This window comes from Myotis lucifugus, unplaced genomic scaffold (assembly GCF_000147115.1).
Source record: "Myotis lucifugus unplaced genomic scaffold, Myoluc2.0 scaffold_5, whole genome shotgun sequence".
Classification (NCBI taxonomy): domain Eukaryota; kingdom Metazoa; phylum Chordata; class Mammalia; order Chiroptera; family Vespertilionidae; genus Myotis; species Myotis lucifugus.
Genome location: NW_005871053.1, coordinates 12,608,277 through 12,631,330, shown reverse-complemented (window position 1 = coordinate 12,631,330; position 23,054 = coordinate 12,608,277). Strand labels below are relative to the sequence as shown.

The 23,054-nt window shown below is 41.2% G+C and overlaps 1 protein-coding gene across 5 annotated transcripts in view; it reads left to right on the top strand.

Moving 5' to 3' along the window:
* Positions 1-23,054, top strand: part of CERS6 (ceramide synthase 6) — a 251,703-nt gene that overhangs the window by 57,307 nt on the left and 171,342 nt on the right. For all 5 annotated transcript variants that reach the window (XM_006083176.3, XM_023745271.1, XM_023745279.1 and 2 more), the window contains one exon: positions 14,501-14,606. In XM_006083176.3, the coding sequence (XP_006083238.1) occupies positions 14,501-14,606 (106 nt within the window). The remainder of the gene's footprint in view (positions 1-14,500; positions 14,607-23,054) is intronic.

Below are 23,054 nucleotides of genomic sequence, written 5' to 3'. Positions count from 1 at the left end.
GTAGTATCTCACAGCTAGTACGTAAGTGGTCAAATCAGGAGTGATTTGAACCCAGGACAGCTTATCTGCTTAGCTTCTTTTTATATGCCGAGGCATCCTAAAATCAGTAGCAGATTCTCTGGAATGCAGATGTTCCCACATCATGTACTATGGGCATGACAGCAGAAGGTTTTGAATGGGACAGGGAGAAAATAAATGTCCCGGCCAATCAGTATCTCAGTATCTCTTTAGCTTCTTTTTTTTAAAAAAATATTTTTATTGATTTCAGAGAGGGAGAGAGAGATAGAAACATCATTGATGAGAGAGAATCATTGATCATCTGCCTCCTGCATGCCCCCTACTGGGGATCGAGCCCACAACCCAGGCATATGCCCTGACTGGGAATTGAGCCATGACCTCTTGGTTCATAGGTTGATGCTCAACCACTGAGCCATGCAGGCCAGGCTCTCTTTAGCTTCTTATCCAGCAGCCACCAATAAACTATCAGCTGTACTACAGCAGCCAAACGAAGACAGACTCCCAGTTGGAAGAATCATCCTCAGAGTGAAAATTAGAGAATGGAAGGAGTATTGTGCCAATCATTGAGCCATCAGCGCTCAGCTACAAATGCCCCCTTCTAATTTTGTTTGTGGCATTGGGACCCAGGTCCTAAAAACCACATTGCTCCTATGCCAGCACTTTCCCTATGGTGTCTGCCAATATGGGGTCCTACAGGGGGACTGTATGGCTGGAGGAGGGAGGCTGGAGGAGGAAGACCAGACACACTCTTCGTGTTTACCTCCTTTCCTGAAAGGGTCACCTCTAACGGCAGATCTTCAGCAGGAGAGATGGTTTGTTTTCAGCAGTTGATTCTGGTTTCTGACTGTCCCCAGCCTGGCCTCTCCTCCTTACGGGTCTGGGTCCAGCTCTTTGGGGGTCCCTCCCCAACTTCTACTCTCTGTTCTCTCACCCCTACCTAGGACTTCCTCTGTGACATCTCAGGGTTGCCTTTGTGTCTTTCAGTACTCCTATACCAATTTAACCAGGTCCTTCTGTTGAATTCTCTCTGTTAAAAACGATTCCTGGTGCGTTTTCCTGGCGAGGTCCTTGTGGATCCAGGCTGTCTTAGAGAAAACGTCGCAGCCATGCTGCCGTGAAATCACAGCGCCCAAAACACATGCTGCCCAAGACTCACACAGGGAGTTCATTGGGCAGAAGTTGTACAAGAACTTGAAGGCCTTGCAAACGAATTCCTTTGCAAATTTGTTAGGTTCATATGTTCACCACACAAGTCAATCCTGGGATAGCTTGTCACATATGAGAGAAGAACAGGAAACAGCAACCAGCTGAGAGAAGCTATGTATTCGGGATCAGCTTTGCCTCTAGGTTTGGGGATGATATTCTCTCTGGGCCCCTGTTTCCTCCCTTTCTACGTGTTAGTGAATACTCATTATTAAGTCAAATGAAGTTAAGAGATTGAGTACTTGTAAAAACTATAAGGCCTTGAATTAAAGTAAACTGTTATGGTGGTCAAATAAATACCATAATGTTCTCATTAGACTCAACCTCTGTCTATGTGAAGCAGTTTGTCTATGCTGAGACCTGAGGAATCTTTCAGTGATAATGGGGTGGGACTGTGAAGTGATGGAGGCCAGTCCCTGAGGTCCTGCTCCGTCCCGGCATTGTGCTCAGTGCATCGCATATGCCATCCTCCAACTTTTACATTTTATAGTCGAGAAACTGGTTCTGCTGATGCTGAGAGTCAGCTTTCCTAATTACGCTCTTTCCTGTCAGTGTGTGAGGGGCGCTTCCTTCATTCTGTTTCATTCTGTCTTGTTTGGCGTTAAAATTGGTGCTAGGCTGTCAAATTTTTCTGGGGGGAATTTTTAGTATCTTGGCAGATCATAAGCTTAAATGAATGTGGGGAGCTGATATAGGGTTAAGCCTCGGACTGACCTGTGGGCAAAGTCACAAACAATTCCCAGTTTAGAGGGCACAGTCCTCTTAGCATAATTAGGCTTGACCTTATGAGGCTCTCTAGATCTTATCTGGGAAGCTAATGGTCTGAGGGAAGTGCAGGAAGTGTAACTATGGTCAAAACAAGTGAAACTCACAAGAACTGTGTAACTATAGAAACCACTACCTTGTTTACCTCTCTCTATAAAATAAAGGCTCAGCTTGCCTTGGGATCTCTCTCTGTGGCCTCAGCCAGGCACAGGAAGATCCACGGAGACTAAGGAAAGCTAGAGAGTTCTGAACACTGTCTCCGTGTAAAACATTCTTCGCCGACTCCGTCCACACCTTTGGGAACCGCTGGACCCCAGCAAATGAAAACCTTTATGAGTCTCTCCTTTATGAATTGCTGTCTTGAAATTCCATAAAGTCATCACGCATTGTTTGTGGTTTTGAGGCACCAGTGGACGATATTCCTGGTACTGAGATGTCCACAGGTCCATGAGCGTGTGCAGACAGTCAGAAATATTGGCAGAGTGCAGTTCTTGGAGTAGAATAACGGTTATGAATATGTACCTGAATCCCTTCGTTTTTAGTTCAAGTCACTGAAACATTGAATGAACTATTTTCCTCTTTTGTAAAACAGTGATAATAAAGTCTGTTTGCTTATCCCTTGGGGACTTTTTGAAGATTGACTGAGATGAAGTGTGAAAGCGCTTGTGAACTGTAAGGCAGCTGGCAAATGTGATGGAATTAAACGATTAATGGGCTACCGGAGGGTTTGAAATCTCCCAGACCTCACTTTTATCATCATAATGCAATGAAAAAAAATCAGTTTACTCCTAGTGGTACTGTCTTAAAGACTTTCCTGACCGCATGCTATAATTTCTCTTCTTAACACTCCGGTGTGGGGTGAATTTCCCGCCAAAATATAAGATGGCTCTGTCTTTTGGTTTTGTTCCATCCACCAAAAGGGTGGATTACAAACAAATATTTGGTAATACGCAGTTACAATCGGCCCGAGTTTACACGTTTCCCGCACTCCACCGCAAATCTATATGAACTGAGTTAAAGACGGCTCCCGCGGAGTACGCGCAATTCACGAGAGCCGACTTAACTCGTTTCCCCCACTCCAAGTGTTAAAAATATCTTTAATGCCCTTTATATCTTATTTTATGCAACATGCAGGGGGGCACATTATTCATTGTTAGAATAAAGACACACTTTTTTATAATTTCATGAGCTTTGTCTTTAACAACTAGATTCTGTTTCTCAAATAGTTGTAATAAACCCATGATGAAATATTGCAAGTCTGGAGTTTGTTTATTTTTCCCCCCAGAATCCTGGAAATGCATAGCAAGGAGACAGTGTTGACGTTCTCAGACCTGCCTGTGCTTTCCAAGGATCTTAGCTCTCCGGTTATGGCATTGGTGGCTTCCGGTCTCTGATCGGGCCCTCCGATAAGGTTCAAGTAGACTAGACTGACAGGCCTCTTTACCAGCTATTTATGGTGTAGCTGTAATTATTAGAGAGCTGCTTGTGAATTTTTAACAACAAACAAACCACAACAAAGTTTCTGCCAATTCTTATTTATTAACCAAAGCAGCTATTGTCTAAGGGTCTCTTCCATTTCCTTAAAGAATAAAGTTAGATTCAGAAAATGCTCCTTAAAATACTAAAAAGTAAAAATTTAGTTAGAAAAGAAAAAGGTGATGCAGAAAGGGTTATAGGATCCAGGCTGTTTATTCTTGAAGAGAGAAGAGTGCAGGATGACTTAATCAGTGCTTTCAAATATTTGAGGAGGTTACCGACTGGACTAGCTCTCCAGAGGGCCGAGGAAAGAGGAAATGGGTTTACATTTCAGCAAGAGAGGATAATGCAGGAAGAACATTTCGATTCAAGTGTGATAAAAAACTAAAATAAGATTCCAGGGGAAGATGTGGTTTGTGTGTGTGTGTGTGTGTGTGTGTGTGTGTCACTTTTTTGAAATAATTATAGATTCACAAGAAATTGCAAAGAAATGTACATGGAGGTTTCATGCTCAGAGGAAATTTTTGAATGATCTCTCTAAAGAATAATCTGGTTTGGAGGAAGGAGGCTGGACCAAGTGGCATAATAAGCTCTTGAGTTTCTGGCTCTTTGATTCGTTTCTGCCAATCTTATGTTCTTCCCATAGGTGTTGGTGGAGAAACAGCACCGAGCTGTTAGATCAGTGGAGTCAGACCCAGCCTTGGTTCAGTAACTCAGTACTTGAGTTCTGGCTAAGAAAAAATTCAGAGCCTAGATTCAAACTCTATGAGAAAGTTTATTTAGAAAGTCACAGAGGTAGAAGTGAGCTGTAAAGGACGTAAGCCAGTTGTGCTTCGTGGGCTCAGGGAACAAGTTACAGAGGCAAAAGAAGGGCCATTGGAGCTTGAAAGAAGAAGAGGGAAAGAGGGGGGAGAGAGAGAGGTAAGGAAGAAAGGGGTGGGGGAAGGTGAGAGTGTTCTCCGTAAGGAGAGCCACACTGGGTCCTCCTCTTGAAGGTTTTTATCTGAAGGTCTCGGGAGGATCCCAGTCGAATATTCATTAGCTTTCCGGGTGTGTCCTTTCAGGGTTGTGCTCTCTACTAATTAGTTGGCAACTGGGCAAAGGGGTCATTAGTCAATGCGGCTGGTCCTCATGTCAGCCATGTCGTCGCTTGTCTGGTTTTGCTGCTTTTCTGGGCCTGGAGCTGAAACATACCTAAGGCCTAGATGTATTTGATGTGTCAGAACTCATTGTCCTGGGGGCTTAATGCTTAAAGGCTATTCTCCTGTCCCCTTATTTGTTCCCCTGTAAGGGAGTCTAACCCAAGGACTAGGGGAGGAAAGGGGAGGGGAGGGTCTGAATCTCCAGACCAGTGACATGAAAGGTCAGGGGGTCTAACCCGCATGGCCAGTGATAGGCTAGGGGAGGAAAGGTTACCCTGGGGGCAAGGTCCTAGGGACTTTCCACCCAGTGACCTTCTGTACCCGGCCCATCGTCCTTGTTCTGCTCATCCCTGTTTCACTGCCTATCACGTAACACACTTCCCTCTATGAGTCTATGACCAGCACAGACTAGAAGTCCTCCTAATGTGTAAAATGTATGCTTCTTGTTATAAAAATTTAAGAGTAGCCAGTACTTATGGAATACTTTCCAGATGTTGAGCACCATGGTGTGAGGTTTATATTCATTCTGTCAGTGCTCACACAACATTTGCAAGGTAGGTTTTACTGTCTCTGTTTTATAATTGTGGTAACTAGGGTTCAGAAATATTGAGTAGCTTTCCAACACTGCCAGCTCAGAGCAGATTCACTAAAGGAGTTTTTCTCTCTACTATGTGATTCTACCTGGAAAACTTTCATATTTTGTCCTAGGAAGAGTATTCTCTTCTGCCTGCACACCAGTCTGCATACCATCTTTCCCTGTTTTTATCCCTTTTCAATGGGTCTCAAGAGGCCAATGATTTAGAAACATTTTCCAACATAAGACAGAGTGTAATTATGATTTTCATTTTACAGATGAGGAAATAGAGAAGTTGTGTGGCGTCTCTCCAGGCACAGGCAGAAGCATTTTAAAATTCTCAAGCTATCTATTTAATGTTGGTTACATTTTTCTTGACGAAGTTTCATCATTGTTTCATACCTGTTGGTGCTCCCATTGACTTGAACTTCATCCTTTTCTTTACTTGACATGGTACTAAAATGACATCTTGTTTTTGTTGCCTTTACTGATCTCTCCCTTGTCTCAGTCACAGTGAGATCTTTTGCTGGAATTGCTCCATGGAATTAGCTGAAATGCAGGTGTCTTGGAGCTTTTCGTGTTCGGTTTTTGTGACTTTGGAGGTTTTGAATTTTACCTGGCATAGAGATCATCCTGTTCATCTCTATTTCTAAAGATATTTACTTTTGGTATTAAGAGTTTGCAGGCTCATTTTAAGATGTTGAAAAATATAGAAAAGCATAAAAAAGAATGTTAAAGTAAGCCACAGCCCTATTACCTGGCAATAGGCATGGTTAACCTTTTAGTATTTATGCTTAGCTTTTATGTGTCAGCTGCGTATAAATGAAGTCAGGAGGCTTTGGTTAGAAATAAATGATAAAGACTTATTCAAGGTTCTTAGGGTTTGCAAACCAGAAACACAGCGAAGCAATACCCAGAGTATTCCAAAGAAGACAGAAAAGCTAGGAGTTCTCATAGCAAAATGTTCATTCCTGAGAAGAATCAGTTCCGCATTCTTCGTCTCTGGATTGGTCTGAGATGGTGATCCCCTGAAAGACTCGTGGTCTGCAAACTGGATGGCAGGTGGTCTGGGTACATGAACTTTCTCTCCTTAGTCCTTCAGGCATAGAGGCTTTCACGTACATCCAGGCACCGAGGTAGGACTTGAAAGATCAAAAGTTCAAGTTCCCAGACTAGTTAAAACAAGAATAGAATTGTTTCCTCACGTCTCAACCTATTTAATTTTAGTAATTTAGCAGCTTGACTAGAGTGACTCCATTTTATTTCTTTATTCTATTCCTCATATGTCAGAAATGTACGTATACGTGATCATCATATAAAGATTGCTTTACCTCTTGCTTCTGAGCATTTTTCCATGTCATTAAATATGCAATGAAAGTATTTAAATGTTTACCTTTAAATAAATATAAAGCATACAAATGTACAAACTTAAAATAGCACAGAAAGGTATAAAATGTAAATTAATATACTTAACCCCTAAAGGTTATCACCATTAACAATTTTTTGCTACTCTTCCCAATAAAAGTGTTTCTAACTACACAGATGGGATATTACTCTTGTTCTGTATCTTGCATTTTATATTTATTGTTGTGTCTTGAAGCACAACAAGTTTACCTAATTTTAACAACCTCATGGAATTCCATTGTATGGAGTACCATATTTCACATGTATTCTTCTGACAAACATTTGTTCCCTTTCTTTTTTTGTTTGTTATCTCAGGCAATACTGCAGTAAACTTTATTTTTTTTTAACAGTACCAGTATATCTGTAGGGTATATTTCTAATAGGATATAAAACTAGTAACACCTACAAGAGCTTAAGCATTTTAACACTTTGCTAAATACTGGTAAATTGCATTTCAAAGACTGATCATCTCTGTTTAGGGACCCAGAAACAATTTACCACAGTAGCTGTTTCTCCTTACTCTTGTCAGCATTGGAATTTTCATTGGCCTTCTGGATGTACCATCAACATCTCAGTCATACTCCTTCCTCAGGGCCTTTGCCCTTGGCTGCAGTTTTTTCCAGAATGTTCTTTCCCCAATTTTCTTTCTAGTTTATTTTCTTACCTCCTTCAGGAGTCTTCTCCCTTTCTTAGTGTCCTTCCCTGACCAGTCAGTTAAATATTAAAAACTGCAACCCCATCCTTCTTAGCAGGCTTAATTTTTCTCTATAGTATTTTTCATTATCTGGAAAAACATACATCAGTTTATTTTATTTTATTTTTAATTAATTTTTTTTTCAATTATAGCTGTCACTCAATATTATTTTATATTAGTTTCAGGTGCACAGCATAATGATTAGACATTTTTATAACTTACGAAGTGATCCCCCGATAATCCTAGTGTCCATCTGGCACCACACACAGTTATTACAACATTATGGACTATATTCCTTGTGCTGTACTTTATATCTGTAACTATTTTGTAACTGTTGATTATATTCCTTGTGCTGTACTTTATATCTGTAACTATTTTGTAACTGCTGATTGGTATTTCGTAATCCCTTGATATTTTTCACCAAGACCCCCATTCCCGTCCCATCTGACAACCATCAGTTTGTTCTCTGTATCTATGAGTCTGTTTATGTTCCGCTTGTTCATTTATTTTGTTATTTAGATGCCACTTGTAAGTGACATTATGTGGTGTTTGTCCTTCTCTGATTTATTTCGCTTAGCAAAATACCCTCCAGCTTCCAGCATAGCACCACTTTATTTTTTATCTTCTCCCTGCTAAAGTGTCAGCTCCATAAAAGCAGGCATTTTGTCACTGCTGCATCCCAACACTTAGAGCAGGGCTGAGGTATCACAGGTGCTCAGTGAGTCATTTGTTAGTGAACCATTAAGCTAGCTACTATTTTTCCCTATTAGAAATATCGGTGCATGAAAATCTTTACATTTATGGCTTTTTTTCTTTGACAAGTTTCCTTAAATTCATAAAAGTAGGAATACTCAGTGAAAGTGTATGACCATATCACACATATTTTAACAATACTTCTTTCATCAACTTATCTTTTATTATTTTAGGGAAAGGGGAAAATATAGTTTTTATGAATAGATTGTGTTAGGATTGACTGGGTCTATATCCTGTGTAAGCTATTTACTTTAAGTTTTAAGACCTTGAGCAGATCCCTTAACTTCTTTGAAATTTAGTTTATATTTCTGTAAAATGGGACTTTTATTTACTTCAAAGAGTTGTTGGGCTTTAAAAAAAGTTTATTCTGCAAAGCACTTGACAATAGTAACTACTAACAAGTATCAGGTTTGCTGTCTCCATCTGGGTTTCTTTCCACTATTTGTTTTCTTGAAACAGTTTAATCTTAGATAAGACTGTAGAATACACAGTCATGCACACATGCCTACTACTCACTCAGGCACATGCACACATGTGTATCTAAACATGCACCCACATATTAACTTTTAAAATACAATCTATACTTTTCTTGTAAGTTTAAAAATTTTAATATTTACTGTGACCCTGGCCATGGCCCCCTATCACTGATGAATGTTGGAGTCTACGGAAGTGCTGGTAGTCAGGCAATGAATTGAATCAATCACTTCTCTCTATTCCTTCTTTAATGCTCACGTGTCCATACCACATGTCCAATTGTTTTTGAAAAGTATAAGAAATGCTAGAATTAGAAAGGGCTAAAAGTCTCTGGCCAAGCTCCCCACTGAAGATGATTACATAGTATTAAGTCATTAGAACTGACAGATAACCTGTGAACATTAATTTTCTTATTAATCTCCTTTCCCATATTGTAAATGTGTTTGAGTACAAGAATCACTTCCTGTTTTCTGTGTACTTATAGCCACACCACAGCCCAGAGCTTACCTCAACACTGTGAGGAGATGCCCAATTCATGGTTAAAAATAGAAATCCATGCTGTTCAATAGAATTTAAAAGTAGGAATGTTTTAGGTGCTTTCTTTGCCTTTAAATTGAGACTAGTATTCCTCAAAGCTTGCATCCTTAGTGTATTTACTTTCAAATAGTACGTTATACTACATGAAAGTACTTTATAGATGTTTGATCTTTTGAAGATGGTATTGCTGCCTTTGATAAAAAAGTAATTGGGTGAGCATTTCCAGGTAGAGGTAATGTTCAAAGCTTGAAAATACATATTTTCTTTCAACTATTGTATTTGTAGGTACTCTACCCCACCATCCAATTTCTCGCTCTCTGTCTTTTAAGACAGGCTTTGTGAAAGACAGCTCTTCTGAACTTACTTCTGTCTGAGCCAGCATTGGGGGGAAAATATCCAGCTTTTCTCTAATGGACCATGACAATAGGTAGTTGTGTCTTGGGTTTTGTTTTTTTGTTGTTGTTGTTGTTTTTTTGGTATCTGATATGCTTTTTGAAAAGAAAAGTGCTAGTAGTGATTCACCAATTGTTTGGAGAATAAACACAAGTAAAATTTCTTTCTTTTCCTATAATCTGGGTACTATTAGGAAGATAAAAATTATATCCATCCGTTCCTCTCATATGGGATTTGAAATTAATGTTTTCTGCCTACCTTATGAAGTTTTTTAAATCTTGTAAATTAAGTGTTTGGCTGTCTGTACTAGGTAAGTTGAAAAGAAAATGCCTGGTGAGGTGTTGGTGTAACACAAGTGCTTGTCGCAAGGCAGCCTTGACTTCAGAGAGTCCATCGGAATTTTAGAAATGGCTTCTAGTCCCAAATGACTAGCGAATTAAAATGCACAGCCTCTACAGAAAAGATAGTAAGGGTACCTACCATTGAATTACTTGATTTGGTCATTCACTCATCCATCAAATATTTATTGGGTGCCCACAGTTTACTCCGCATGTACATAAAAATATTCTATAACATAGTAACTTCCTTCAAAGAATTCATGTGTTTTGATGTATGGTACATCCCTACCATGAGCCATTTAAACTGTAAAGTGCTTCAATCTTTAAATTGATCCTGTTAAATTTGTCTTTCATTTCTCTTACCATACCCCTCCCCGGTAATCCTCAGACTTAGGGACTTAGCCTGGCTAGTAAATCAAGCCAGGGAGTTGATAATAACGTTGACCTTCCCGAGAAAGAAATATGCCGTCCTCTGCCCCCCTTCTCCTGAGGCAGAAAATCTCTCCAACCCTCTCTGCAAAGTGGGGGTGACGATCATCCTGCCTCATCTGGCCAGGGGAGGATTAAGTGAGTTTGTGTTCTAGGCTCTGGAAATGTGGACTTTCAGGGAGGCCCTCATGCCTTAATGGAGGCCACACACACGGATGAGGTCTACACATGTTCATACCAACTATCTGGTGCTAAGGGTGGGCACAGTACCCTAGAGGGCCAGGGGGATGGATAGGGGAGCTGGGAGTTTTGGGCCTGAGAGGCCAGGTATAGATGAGCAAGGACCCTGATAGCATGATGATGGTCATCACTACCATTTATTGTCCACATGAAGACACTTAAAAAATTATTGTGGCAACATATCAAACAGGGATGCTTTTGCCAGTAAAAGTGGTGCCATTATTAACGATGCAAGGACAAGCAGACTGTGAGGGCAAACTGAGACAAGTGCTTACCCTCCATGATACCCTTGTCATTTTCAGTTGCCTGTCTTGGTTCCTGTTCTCTTCCCTTTTTGCTTGGTGCTTTTAGAACTTGTTGGATGTCACGGCTTGGCATAGCTTAGCTGAAGCTGAGTGGGTTATGAGGCCCAGAAAAGCCCTGCTATGTAAATGCTATGATATGAAAACATACACATGGCTACCGTCAGTGATTTTAGACAAAGACACTGCCTGACATTATGTTTCAACATATGTTACATTTTAACATTATGTTTAAACATGTGTTTGTATACACATGCAATTTATATACATATGTAATTATTATAATTTTTTACATATGAGGATTATAAGGCACAGAGAGATTAATTTCTGCAGCTAGGGCTCCGCAGCTGGATAGTAGCAGAGATGATTTCCACTTAGCTTTTGGATACTGCCTAAAAAATCTATTTAATGAGCATGATATTTATTCAGTAACTTTGATTATCAAAATGTAATGTTTGGTGATCAAGGAATATGCTGCCTTCAAGATGCACTGCATCGTTCTCAAAATTTAGAGAAAAGCTTTTAAAAAGTAGTTTGAAGCTTAGAAATGATAAGAGAGATGTGTATAACATAGTATTGTGCAATAGATACTGAAAGAACCTTTTTGTTTATTTATTTTTTTAATGTATTTTATTGATTTTTTACAGAGAGGAAGGGTGAGGGATAGAGAGTTAGAAACATCGATGAGAGAGAAACATCGATCAGCTGCCCGCTGCATACCCCCTATTGGGGATGTGCCTGCAACCAAGGTACATGCCCTTGACCGGAATCGAACCCGGGACCCTTGAGTCCACAGGCTGATGCTCTATCCACTGAGCCAAACCGGTTAGGACGAAAGAACCTTTTTGAATGCTTTTTAAGTTGCTGGAAGAGGATAGCAAAGGTGAGGAAGTTGCTTTTGAAGAGATTCTGTTGAGTGAATTTCTTGACTTAAATTTCTTTGTTTACTGTTCTATAATCTCATCAACAGTTGTTAAAAAGATGCTTCATCTAGGATTTACTCATGATGTATTTTGTACATTTACCACTTGCCAACATTAAATGAGTCTTGGTGATACTTTCATATTATATTATTACTAGAGGCCCAGTGCACAAAATTCATGCACTTGGGAGGCGGGAGGTCCCTCAGCCTGGCCTGTGCCCTCTCCCAGTCTGGGAGCCCTCAAGGGATGTCCTACTGCCCTGGAGGCAGGAGAGGCTCCCGCCACCGCCACTGCACTTGCCAACCATGAGCTCAGCTTCTGGCTGGGCGGTGCTCCCCCTGTGGGAGCGCACTGACCACCAGAGGGCAGCTCCTGCATTGAGCGTCTGCCCCCTGGTGGTCAGTGCATGTCACAGCGACCGGTCATTCTGCCATTGGGCCAAAACCGGCTCTCTGACATCCCCCGAGGGATCCCAGATTTCGAGAGGGCGCAGGCCAGGCCAAGGGACCCCACCGGTGCACGATCGGGGCCGGGGAGGAACATGGGAGATTGGCCAGCTGGGGAGGGACCGCAGGAGGACTCCAGGATGTGTCCAGCCCATCTCGCTCAGTTCCGATTGGCCAGACCCCAACAGCAAGCTAACCTAGTGGTTGGAGTGTCTGCCCCCTGGTGGTCAGTGCACATCATAGCGACTGGTCGACCAGTCAACTATCTGCCCCTTGTGGTCAGTGCACGTCATAGCAAGCGGTTGAGGGGCCTTAGCATATCATTAGCATATTACACTTTGATTGGTTGAATGGCAGACTGGACAACTGGACATTTAGCATATGAGGCTTTTATTATATAGGATATTATTTTATACTAGGAGCCCAGAGCGTGATTCGAAATCGCGCAGCACCGCCCACCCTCCGGTCCGGCCCTGCCTCCCTCTCCGGCCCTTGAAGCAGCTGCGGCCGCTGCTGATCAGGCCCTCCCCCAGCGCAGGCAAGCAGAGGCCCCTGCTGCCCCGCCCCCGACGCTGCATGTGCAACCTCCTCCTGTCCAGTCCACCTGTTATGGCGTCCTGGTTAATTAGCATATTTCTCTATTTTATATATATATAGACTAGAGGCCTGTTGCATGAAGAGATTCATGCAATAGGCCTTCCCTTCCCTTGGCTGCTGGCACCAGTTTGCCTCTGGCACCCGGGACCCAGGCCTTCGCTCTGGCTGGGCTCCAGCCGGAGCCAGCCCTGGAGCTGTTAGGCTTTGCTCTGCCGGCCCCGGGGCCATCTGGCTTCGCTGCTCTGGCCCCGGGGCCCTCCAGCTTCACTGCTCTGGCCCTGGAACCATCTGGCTTCGCTGCTCCGGCCCCGGGGCTGTCCGGCTTCGCTCCGCCTCTTGGGGCCTATGTATGCAAATTAACCGCCATATTTGTTGGGTTAATTTGCATACTCTCCTGATTGGCTGGTTAGCATAGCGAAGGTACAGTCAATTTACATGTTTGTCTATTATTAGGTAAGATTAGTAGAAAATGTTAAATGCCACACTGAACAGGAGCATTAACAGAGCCTTATTTCTTGCATATTTAATACAAAACAACTCCTAATGTTGTAAGTGCTTTTTCTTTTTAAAAATGTTTTAGACACTAGTCACCATATCTTTGGGGCCCTGTGCCCTCTGCCTGCACTCCTTCAATACCTCACTCACACATCAAGCATGGCCGGAACTGAAGCACTTCTTCCCATTCCTGACGTAGGCATTTGCTTAGGATAAAAACAGTGCAGCTGAGGCTTGCAATCATTCAGACTTTTCAACTTGTCTGGAATATCATGCTGTTTGACATCTGCATCACTCCTTATGAGAAAGAAGCAAATAACCAACAAGCGACCAATTTTAAGAAGCCATAAGGAATTGAGGCTGAATAGAGAACACTTTGATTATAGAAACAAAACCGGACAATTTTATGACTGGGACAATCAAAAGCACACTCTTACATGTGTAATCAGATGCTCGATAAGCACTTTCTCATAGTAAAAATATGACTATTGCTAGTCAGGTGTTAGTAAGAAGGCTATAAGTTATGTCATTCCAAAATCATGGTTTGTTTTGTTTATATATTTTACTTATACACTTATGTTTGTCATTTGATTGTCTTTCTATCTGTTTAGTCTCATTAGAACTTAAGGATCAAGAGGTTTAAATGTTTTATGGTACATTTACACAATGGAATACTATGCAGCTATAAAAAAGAAGGATCTCTTACCCTTTGAGACAGCATAGAGGGACCTGGAGAGTATTATGCTAAACAAAATAAACCAGTCAGAGAAAGACCAGTATCTTGTGATCTCACTTATATGTGGAATCTAATGAACAAAATAAACTGACTAAAAAATAGATCCAGAGACATGGAAGCATGGAACAGACTGGCAAATCTCATAGGGAAAGGTGGGGGTAGGGAAGATATTAATCAAAGAACTTATATGTGTAACCCCTGGACACAGACAATAGTGTGGCAAAGGCCTAGGGAGGCAGTGGGAGCGGGGCAAAGGGGATCATTGGTGGGGGAAAAGGGAACATTCGTAATACTTTCAACAGTAAAAATAAATTTTAAAATATAATAAAGTGCAAAAAATAATTAAAGGATTTCTTTTTTTTCTCTCTCTTTTTTTACTGTTACTGCTGGGGGGACAAAAGAAGAGAAAAACAGTTAAATCTGTTTTGTAGTTACCAACATTAGTGTTGGCAATATCCGCCTACAAAATGGTATTTGGGACAAATGGAGTAATGTATAACTGGTGACGTTAAGGCCAGCTATAGAAAGAATGGCTTATGACTTTTTTTTTTTTTTTTTTAGGTTTGTAGCCAAACCGTGTGCGATAGCCCTCAACATTCAGGCCAGTGGACCCCAAGTTGCCCAGCCCAATGCCATTCTGGAGAAGGTCTTCACTGCAATCACAAAGGTACGGCTCTCCCTTCCCGGGATGTGAATTGTCGCGACTGCAATTCTCAGGCTGAAATCAGCCAATCCCTTCTCTCCTGGGTTTGAGAACGAACTGTTGCCTGTCCTCGTGCTGGAAGGGGTGCTCTTAGAAGGCACACAGGCACTGTGACTGGGCCGAAATGGGTAGACGCCGAATAAATGTGGGCATGTTTGAGACCTGTTTACTCTCAAGTCGACTTCAGAAGCTTGTCTGGGAAGAACAGTGTCAATTAGATAGTGGTTAGGCTAACTCTGTGTCTCTTTCAATCTCACGTGACATGAAACAGTATGTGTAACGGTTGCTTATAGTATCGTTCATATGTTCTAGCAGTCGTGGTACGTAGGCAAGCAATAAGTGGAGGCCAGAAGAGTTGTGACATGGGTTATAAGTTATAGATTCACTGTGGAGAAAATAGAAGAGACAGTCATTCTGTTGAGAGTTCAAGTCCAAAGTAGGAGCGGGAAGAGGAGAGCAAGAAGGAGAAGAGATGGGAAAGATTGCCTCCCCCTCCCCCAGCTGCTGTCTCCCTAAGAGCAAAGAAGGAGGAGAAAGAAGTCCAAAACCCTCCATCTAAAGCCATGAGAAATTAAGCAAATCACAGCATCAAAATATTTTGTTCTTACTCTTACATATCGCTCTTATCTTACTCTTACATGGACAAAAAATAGAAAAAGCCAAAAGTGTATCATTCTGTGAGAAGTATTGTGTGTTTGTATAAAATGGTTAATTTGTGTGTTTGTGTAATGCATGGTTCCCTCATTCATTTTCCTTACTCAGGCTTTTAAGATGTGATTTGACAGTGTTAAGCAAATTTTATTCCTTTTTTGGTATCTGTGTGGGTGACCATTTGTATCATTTGTTTCTTGTCTTAATACTGTTAATTCAAATACTCAAACATTTTTATTTATTTTATGGTCTTTGTTCCTGCCAAGATTCTCTAGGGTTTTTCCCTCTGTCCTTTTAAAAATGGTATTTTCCCTGGAAAAGTAGAAGAAGCACCAGGTGTTGTTTTTGCATATCTGCTAGGAAAAAGAGAAGAATGAATGGAATTTTAGGAAAAGTTGTTTGGTAGTCTTAGGTTGCCAGGTTTTACCCTGAAAGGGCACATATCATGCAGTTTTTAAAGGAAGAAAATATTAAGAAAACACTTGCATTTTCGCTTACCATATCAGTTTACTGCAGTGAAATACCTTTTTGCCCCTAAAAATGCAGTTATGCAGGAAGGTATCAAGTTCACTTCTTAATGTGATTACAACATATTTTTTATTTTCCTTGTGAACTGCTCTCAATGCATAATAAAGTGAGTTTTCTACCTAAATGCATGCCTCCCTTTAGAAATCCTGCCGTGGACATTTTATTCCCTTGCCTTATGTTGTTTATGTTTACTGGGGAAATTTCCTCTGTAGAGGTAACAAAAGGAGTTTGAAGCCAGGTTCACTGCTCTGGAGAATATTTGTTTGTAGCTAATTTTAATGATCATATTCTCTTAGTTTCTAAGGTGATTCTTTTGGAAGTTTTTCCATGATTAAAGCAGAAGCCTCATATTTTAAATATAAATGCAGCAAAAGTTGTAACTGTTTTTCCTTGAATTCTTTGTAGTTCTCCAGTGTTATTTGTGATGTGAGGAAGGAATAGGTTGAGCAGAATAGAAATAGCGGGACTTGGAGAGTTGGAACATGTATATGTGTTTGAGTGATCATCCAACATGCTGCCCTTGAAAACATGGTTCCAGGTCAAAGATATCCTATATAATAAAAGCCTAATATGCTAAGTGTCCATCGTCCGGTCGGTCATTCAACCAATCAAAGCATAATATGCTAATGATATGTTAAGGCCGCTCAACCGCTCGCTGTGATGTGCACTGACCACCAGAGGGCAGATGCTCCAACTGGTAGGTTAGCTTGCTGCTGGGGTCCAGCTGATTGGGACAGAGCAAGATGGGCTGGACACGCCCTGGAGCCCTCCCACGGTCCCTCCCTGGCTGGCCAACCTCCCGTGTTCCTCCTTGGCCCCAATCGTGCACCAGTGGGCTCCCTTGGCCTGACCTTCACCCTCTCGCAATCAAGGCAGAGGGACCCCTCCGCCTGAGTGCACGAATTTCATGCACCAGGCCTCTAGTATACTATATACAAGGTGTCCCCAAAAATGTATACAGACTTTAACAGCTGATAGCTCAATTGATGTTTCTTTCTTTTCAGATTAAACCCATCCTATATACTAAAAGGGTAATATGCAAATTGACCCTAATGGCAGAACTACTGGGAACGACTGGTTGCTATGACATGCACTGACCACTAGGGGACAGACACTCCACTCAGGAGCTTCCCCCTGGTGGTCAGTGCACTCCCACAGGGGGAGCTCCGCTCAGCCACAAGCCGGGCTGATGGCTGCGAGTGCAGCGGTGGTGGCGGGAGCCTCTCCTGCCTCTGCAGCAGCACTAAGCCATCAGTCAGACATCCCCCCGAGGGCTGCCGGGCTGCCAGAGGGATGTCTGACTGCCACCTTAGGTTCGATACCCCAGAGAGCGGGCCTAAGCTGACAGGTGGACATCCCCCTAGGGGTCCCAGACTGTGAGAGGGTGCAGGCCAGGTTGAGGGACCCCCCTGAGTGCACAAATTTTCATGCACCGGGCCTCTAGTTGGAATATATAATTATTCAAAGTGTGTGTATATATAAATATATTTTTTGAGGATTCTCCTTCTATATTCCAGCAGCCTCACTTTTCTAATCAAATCAATTCTTGAACCATTGAGGGAGGAATATATATGTCAAATATGAAACCAGGTTTAATGATCCAGAGAAATTATATTACAACCCACTTTGGGTATGTTATGCTATTTTAATATATACTAGGGTCCCAGTGCATGAATTCGTGCACCTTCAAAGGAACTGTGGGCCACAAGGCTGCGGTGGGCACAGGGGCGGGTCTCGGCCCATCCTCTGAGCCCCCGCCCAGCCCTTCCTGCCGCGGCCCCGGTCCCCTGTCTGCCGGTAGCCCGGCTCCCACTGCCACGGCTCCCACGTGCTGATGGCACCAGCCCTGCTCGCACCTGCTGCTGGTGCCGGCCCCAGTCGTTCTGTGCTCTCAGTGGGTACAAGTGGTGGCTGCTGCCCCAATCGCCCCTCAGGAGCAGGGGGAGGTGGAGAAGTCCTCAGGGGCAGTCAGGGCTGGCAGCCGCCGCTCACACCCGCTGACAGCGCCGAGCAGTCAGGGTTGGCGCTGGGTGCCAGCAGCGGGTGCAAGTGGGGCCAGCGCCAGCAGCAGGTGCGAGTGCCAGGCAAGACCGCGGCACGCGGGAGCAAAGAATTTTCAGTAACCATCAGAGGCTCGCCCCAATGACAGTGACCGGCACCCCACCTTGGTCTGCGCCCCGCTCACCTGTTCCACCAGCCTGCTGTGGCCAATGCCCTCCATGTTCCACGCCATGCCACCTACTGCCAACGCCTGCCATGTTCCGTGTGCACCCCTTGGTGGTCAGTGCACGTCATAGCGACCAGTTGTTTGGTTCGGTTGTTCCGCCGTTCAGTCTATTTGCATATTAGGGTTTTATATATATAGATAGGCAAACTTCCTATAATTTGTTCTCTCTCATTTGCCTATTATACTTATCCACATTCTTTACTTTTTACTTTGCTTTTCCCTCTCAGTACTGATTGTGATTATTAAAATTAGCCTAGGTATTTATGGTATAAAAATGTTTCTATAAGTCAGCAATTTTTATTTCTTTCTGTGAAGTTATTTAAAAAGGGAAAAAAACACTATGAAGTACAATAAAAAACACAACACTAAAAATATACAGACACAAAAAAAAGAAAGAAAATCTCACACACCTTATTTTTGGCAAACTAGGAGATACATATCTTTAGATTTCAAAATATATATAAAAGCTAACAAACAACAGTTGGGGCTGAGTAGAAGCCAAGTAGCAGGAAGTGAAAAGCATGAAGTGTAGATGGAGGGCCCAGTGGGGATTGATTTTAGGAAAGCCAGCAAGAAAGACAGCTCTTGAAGGTAAGACAAAAGCTCTATCCACAGTGTTTGCAACACAAGGTACAGGAACTGGTGAGCAAGGCTGGCAGATGTCTCCTGGACTCAGTTTAATTCAGAGAGGTAGAGGAAGTACACAGAAGACCAAATGGAAGGCACTTTTTCAGGAGCCAGTCTACCTTGATGGCAGCTAAACTGCAAAAGCACCCTCCTTGCTCCCCATACTAACAGGAGCTAGTCGCGAAAATCCAACTTCCTAAATGATGAGTAATAAAGAAGGAACACTCACAGCACCAAAGACAAGAAAAAGAATGTATAGTAACACTTACTAATAAATATTGTTATTAGAAAAATTAGGCCACAGGGCAAATGAACATTGTGGTCAAATATTTCACCATAAACAATAATAATAAAAAAGCAATAATTTTGGAGGGAGACACAAAAAAGAAATACAACATCAAAAGAGAAAAGAACTGGTTGGTCAACTAAAGAGATGCAGTGTGAGCTGGTAGGTTCAGGAAAAAAATACTAAGACTATCCCAGAAGTGAAGACAAAATTGGAAAGAATACAAGAAATGCTAGACACTGCAGAAAACTCAACAAGAAACATGGGAGATAGAAATAATAAAATTGAATTAAGTAAAACAAAAAAGAGCTAAAAATAATTAGATACATAGACCAAGCAGATATAGCATCTGCATAATTAAAATCCCTTAAGGAAAAAGCAAAGTAGAATAAATATTGGAAGATGTAATTCAAGAAAATTATCTAAAAGTAAATGGAGATTTATTTTAATATGTTAATGAAAATGTCACAAAAGTTGACCCAGGAAGGTTAGCACCAAGACTTATATATTAAAAAATTGTTAGACTTGAAAAATAAAATGATAATTTGGGGGGGGGGTGCAGGGTGGAGAGGGTCAATGGTGGGGGGGAGGGGACATCTATAATACTTTCAACAAATAAAGATAAATTTAAAAAATAAAGCCAATACTATTCACACAAGCCAAAAAAAAAAAAAAAAAAGAATTCTTTGATCAGCCAAACAAAAAAATCACATCACTTATTTAGGGGAAAATATCAGCATTACTTTAACCCTCTCTATAGCAACATTCCACAGAACAGCATTTCCAGTATTTTCAAGGAAAATGTGAACTAAGAATTTTATAAATAATGCAAATTGTTTTTACTGTGTAAAGGCTCAAGACAGATTTGAAAATGCAAAAATTTGGGGAATTGTTCCCAAAAGTCCTTTTTGAAGAAGCTATCATAATCATTAATTTCAGCTGACCAATAGATAACTAGAAATGTTAGTGAGTTTTCAATACATTTAAACTTTAGAACTAAGAAATAAATGTGAGGATTAGGATGACCGAACAGGCAAGACAGGGCATAAACATTATTTTCTCTCAAAATGTAGAAATGATAATAGAGAGAGGAAAGGGAGAGATGGGTGGGAGGCACAGTAAATTCACTAAATGCCTAATCTCTAGTAGCTGGGAGTCAAAGCATATTAGTTTAAGCAGCCAAATCAAGTAATAGAAGTACAAACATATTTAACAACTAGAGGCCCAGTGCATGAAATTTGTGCACGGGGGTGGGGGTATGTGTCCCTCAACCCAGCCTGCACCCTCTCCAATCTTGGACCCCTCGGGGGATGCCCGACTGCTGGTTTAGGTCCGAACCAGGCTCAGATGCTCAGAAAATGATAACACTCTCTCAAAGAGCAGAAAAATTCCAATGCTATTTTAAACTATCCCAAAGCATAGAAAATTAAGAAAATCATCCAAATTCTTTTTATGTAGCAATGAAACATTAATATCAAAGTCTCACAAAGATTTTATGAAAAAATAAGACTAGAGACCATTGTACTTATTAATATTGATGAAAGATTCAAAATAAAAATTAGCAGATAAACTTAACTGCACACTAAAAGAATTATTCATCATTGCCCAGTAGGGTTTATGCAGTGGTTCTCAACCTTCCTAATGCCGCAACCCTTTAATACAGTTCCTCATGTTGTGGTGACCCCCAACTATAAAATTATTTTCGTTGCTACTTCATAACTGTAATTTTGCTACTGTTATGAATCGTAATGTAAATATCTGATATGCAGGATGTATTTTCAGGGGTTGCGACCCACAAGTTGAGAACCACTGTTAGAGAGTGCAAGGCCTTCCTTCCCTGAATTCAGTATTAAAAATCTATTTAAATAATATATCATATTAATTGATCTAAGGAGAAAAAAATGCATGATCATCTCCATGGATCCTGAAACCTAACATAATTTGATTAAAATAAAATTATCTAACTAGGGCGAGTTGGTTTCCTTTAATACACCTGCATATCAGGCTCACAGGCCCAGATCTGGCCTCTTGCTTAATGAGAAACAGAAGGGTATTCCCACTAAAGTCTGGAACAGATAGGGGTGTTTATAACCACTGTTTTACATTGTGCTAAGTTTTATATTTAATTAGCAAATAGATAAGAAGAAAGAACATCAAGGCATAAAAATTAGAAAGGAGCCAATAAAGCTATGGCTATGAAAAGGTTTATTCATTCATTCAAGAAGTATTGAGGCCCTACTATATTCTAGGTACTAGTGAAAAAACGATACTAAAAATGTCCTTTGTTTATAGAGGTATCATTCTAGTAATATGCTATTATATGACCATATACCAGGAAAATTAGCCACAAACAATATGAAATGTTAGCACAAAATTAGTAATCATATATACATGCAGACATTAAGCAGTCAGAAGATCTGAGAAAATTCCTTATTTATAATAGAAACCCAAAAAGATAACATCCCTAGGAATAAATGTAAGAAGGATTTACAAGGTACATGAGGAAATTTCAAACACTGTTGAAGGACACAAAAGACAAACTGAGTAAAGATGTCAATTCACTCTATGTTAATTTAAGAACTTGGTATAATCTCATTAAAAATACCAACCGGTTTTCTTGTTTGACCATTTGTTTATATTTTGAAACTGGACAAGCCAATTCTAAAGTTCATATAGAAAAATAAAAAAAGATTTCTGAGTAACCTAACTTCATATCCTTGTATAAACATAATAGAAAAATGGAAGAATAGATTCAATTTCTCCTGGGAAAAATGTGAACAATGGTATTGGCCTATCTGGGTGGCCATTTGGGAAGAGCGTTAGATTCACACCTCCCACTGTATTCTAGGGTATGCATATTCCAAATATGCTAAAGATTGAATGTAAAAATCAAATCTATAGATGTATTAGAATCAAAACAATGTGGGAGAATTTCTTGGACATTTAGAATAGAAAAGTCTTTTCTAATTATGACCCAAATTCAGAGACTATAACAGAAACAATTGATAAATTCAGATACGTTCAAAAAACAAACAAACTTCTGCAAGTAAAAAATACAAGCAAAAACCACACCATAAGCTAACTATAATGCACAAGTGACACATTGGAACAAAGTATGCAGCCAGCGGTGCACACAAAGGTTTAATGGAAGAAATTAAAGAATAATTGAAGAAATTCTACAAATCAATTAAAAAAATACCTACAAATGAAGAAAAAATGGACAATAAATATGAAAAGACTGTTCATAAAAATGAAATACAGATGGTTTTTAAAACACATGAAAAGATGCTTCTCTCAGAAAAAGAGTAAATCAAATTTTAAAATATACTGAGTTGCTACTTTTTATACATCAGACTGGAAAATAATTGAGTCTGATAATATACTGTATTGATGAGGCTTTGGGAAACGATCATGCCTGCTTGCGTGAGAGTATTAGTTGGTGAAATTATTAATGAAGGGGGTTTTTCAATATCTAAACACATTGCAAATGCATAGACCCTTTGATCGCCAACATTCACTTCCCGGAATTTATACTTATATATGAAATGGCCTGTAGAAAGTGACCCAGGACAAGGTTATTTATTGCAGCATTGTTTATAGTAGCGGAAGTTTGGAAGCTAACTAAATGGCCATTCATAGGGGAGGGTATAAGTAAATTATGGCATATTCTTAGTTCTACAAAGGAAGGAGGGTGGCCTTTATATTTTTACTAGAGGCCAGGTGCACGAAATTTGTGCATGGGGGCAGGGGTATGTGTCCCTCAACCCAGCCTGCACCCTTTCCAACCTGGGACCCCTCGGGGGATGTCCAACTGCTGGTTTAGGTCCGAACCCGCAGGGATCGGGCCTAACCTGGCAGTCGGACATCCCTCTCACAATCTGGGACCTCTGGCTCCTAACTGCTTGCCTGCCTGCCTGCCTGATTGCTCCTAACCGCTTCTGCCTGCCAGCCTGATCACTCTATAACTGCTCCCCTGCTGGCCTGATCACCCCCAACTGCCCTCCCCTGCTGGCCTGATCACCCCAACTGCCCTCCCCTGCGCCTGATTGCCTACAACTGCCCTCCCCTGCTGTGACCGCCTCCTCTGGCGGAA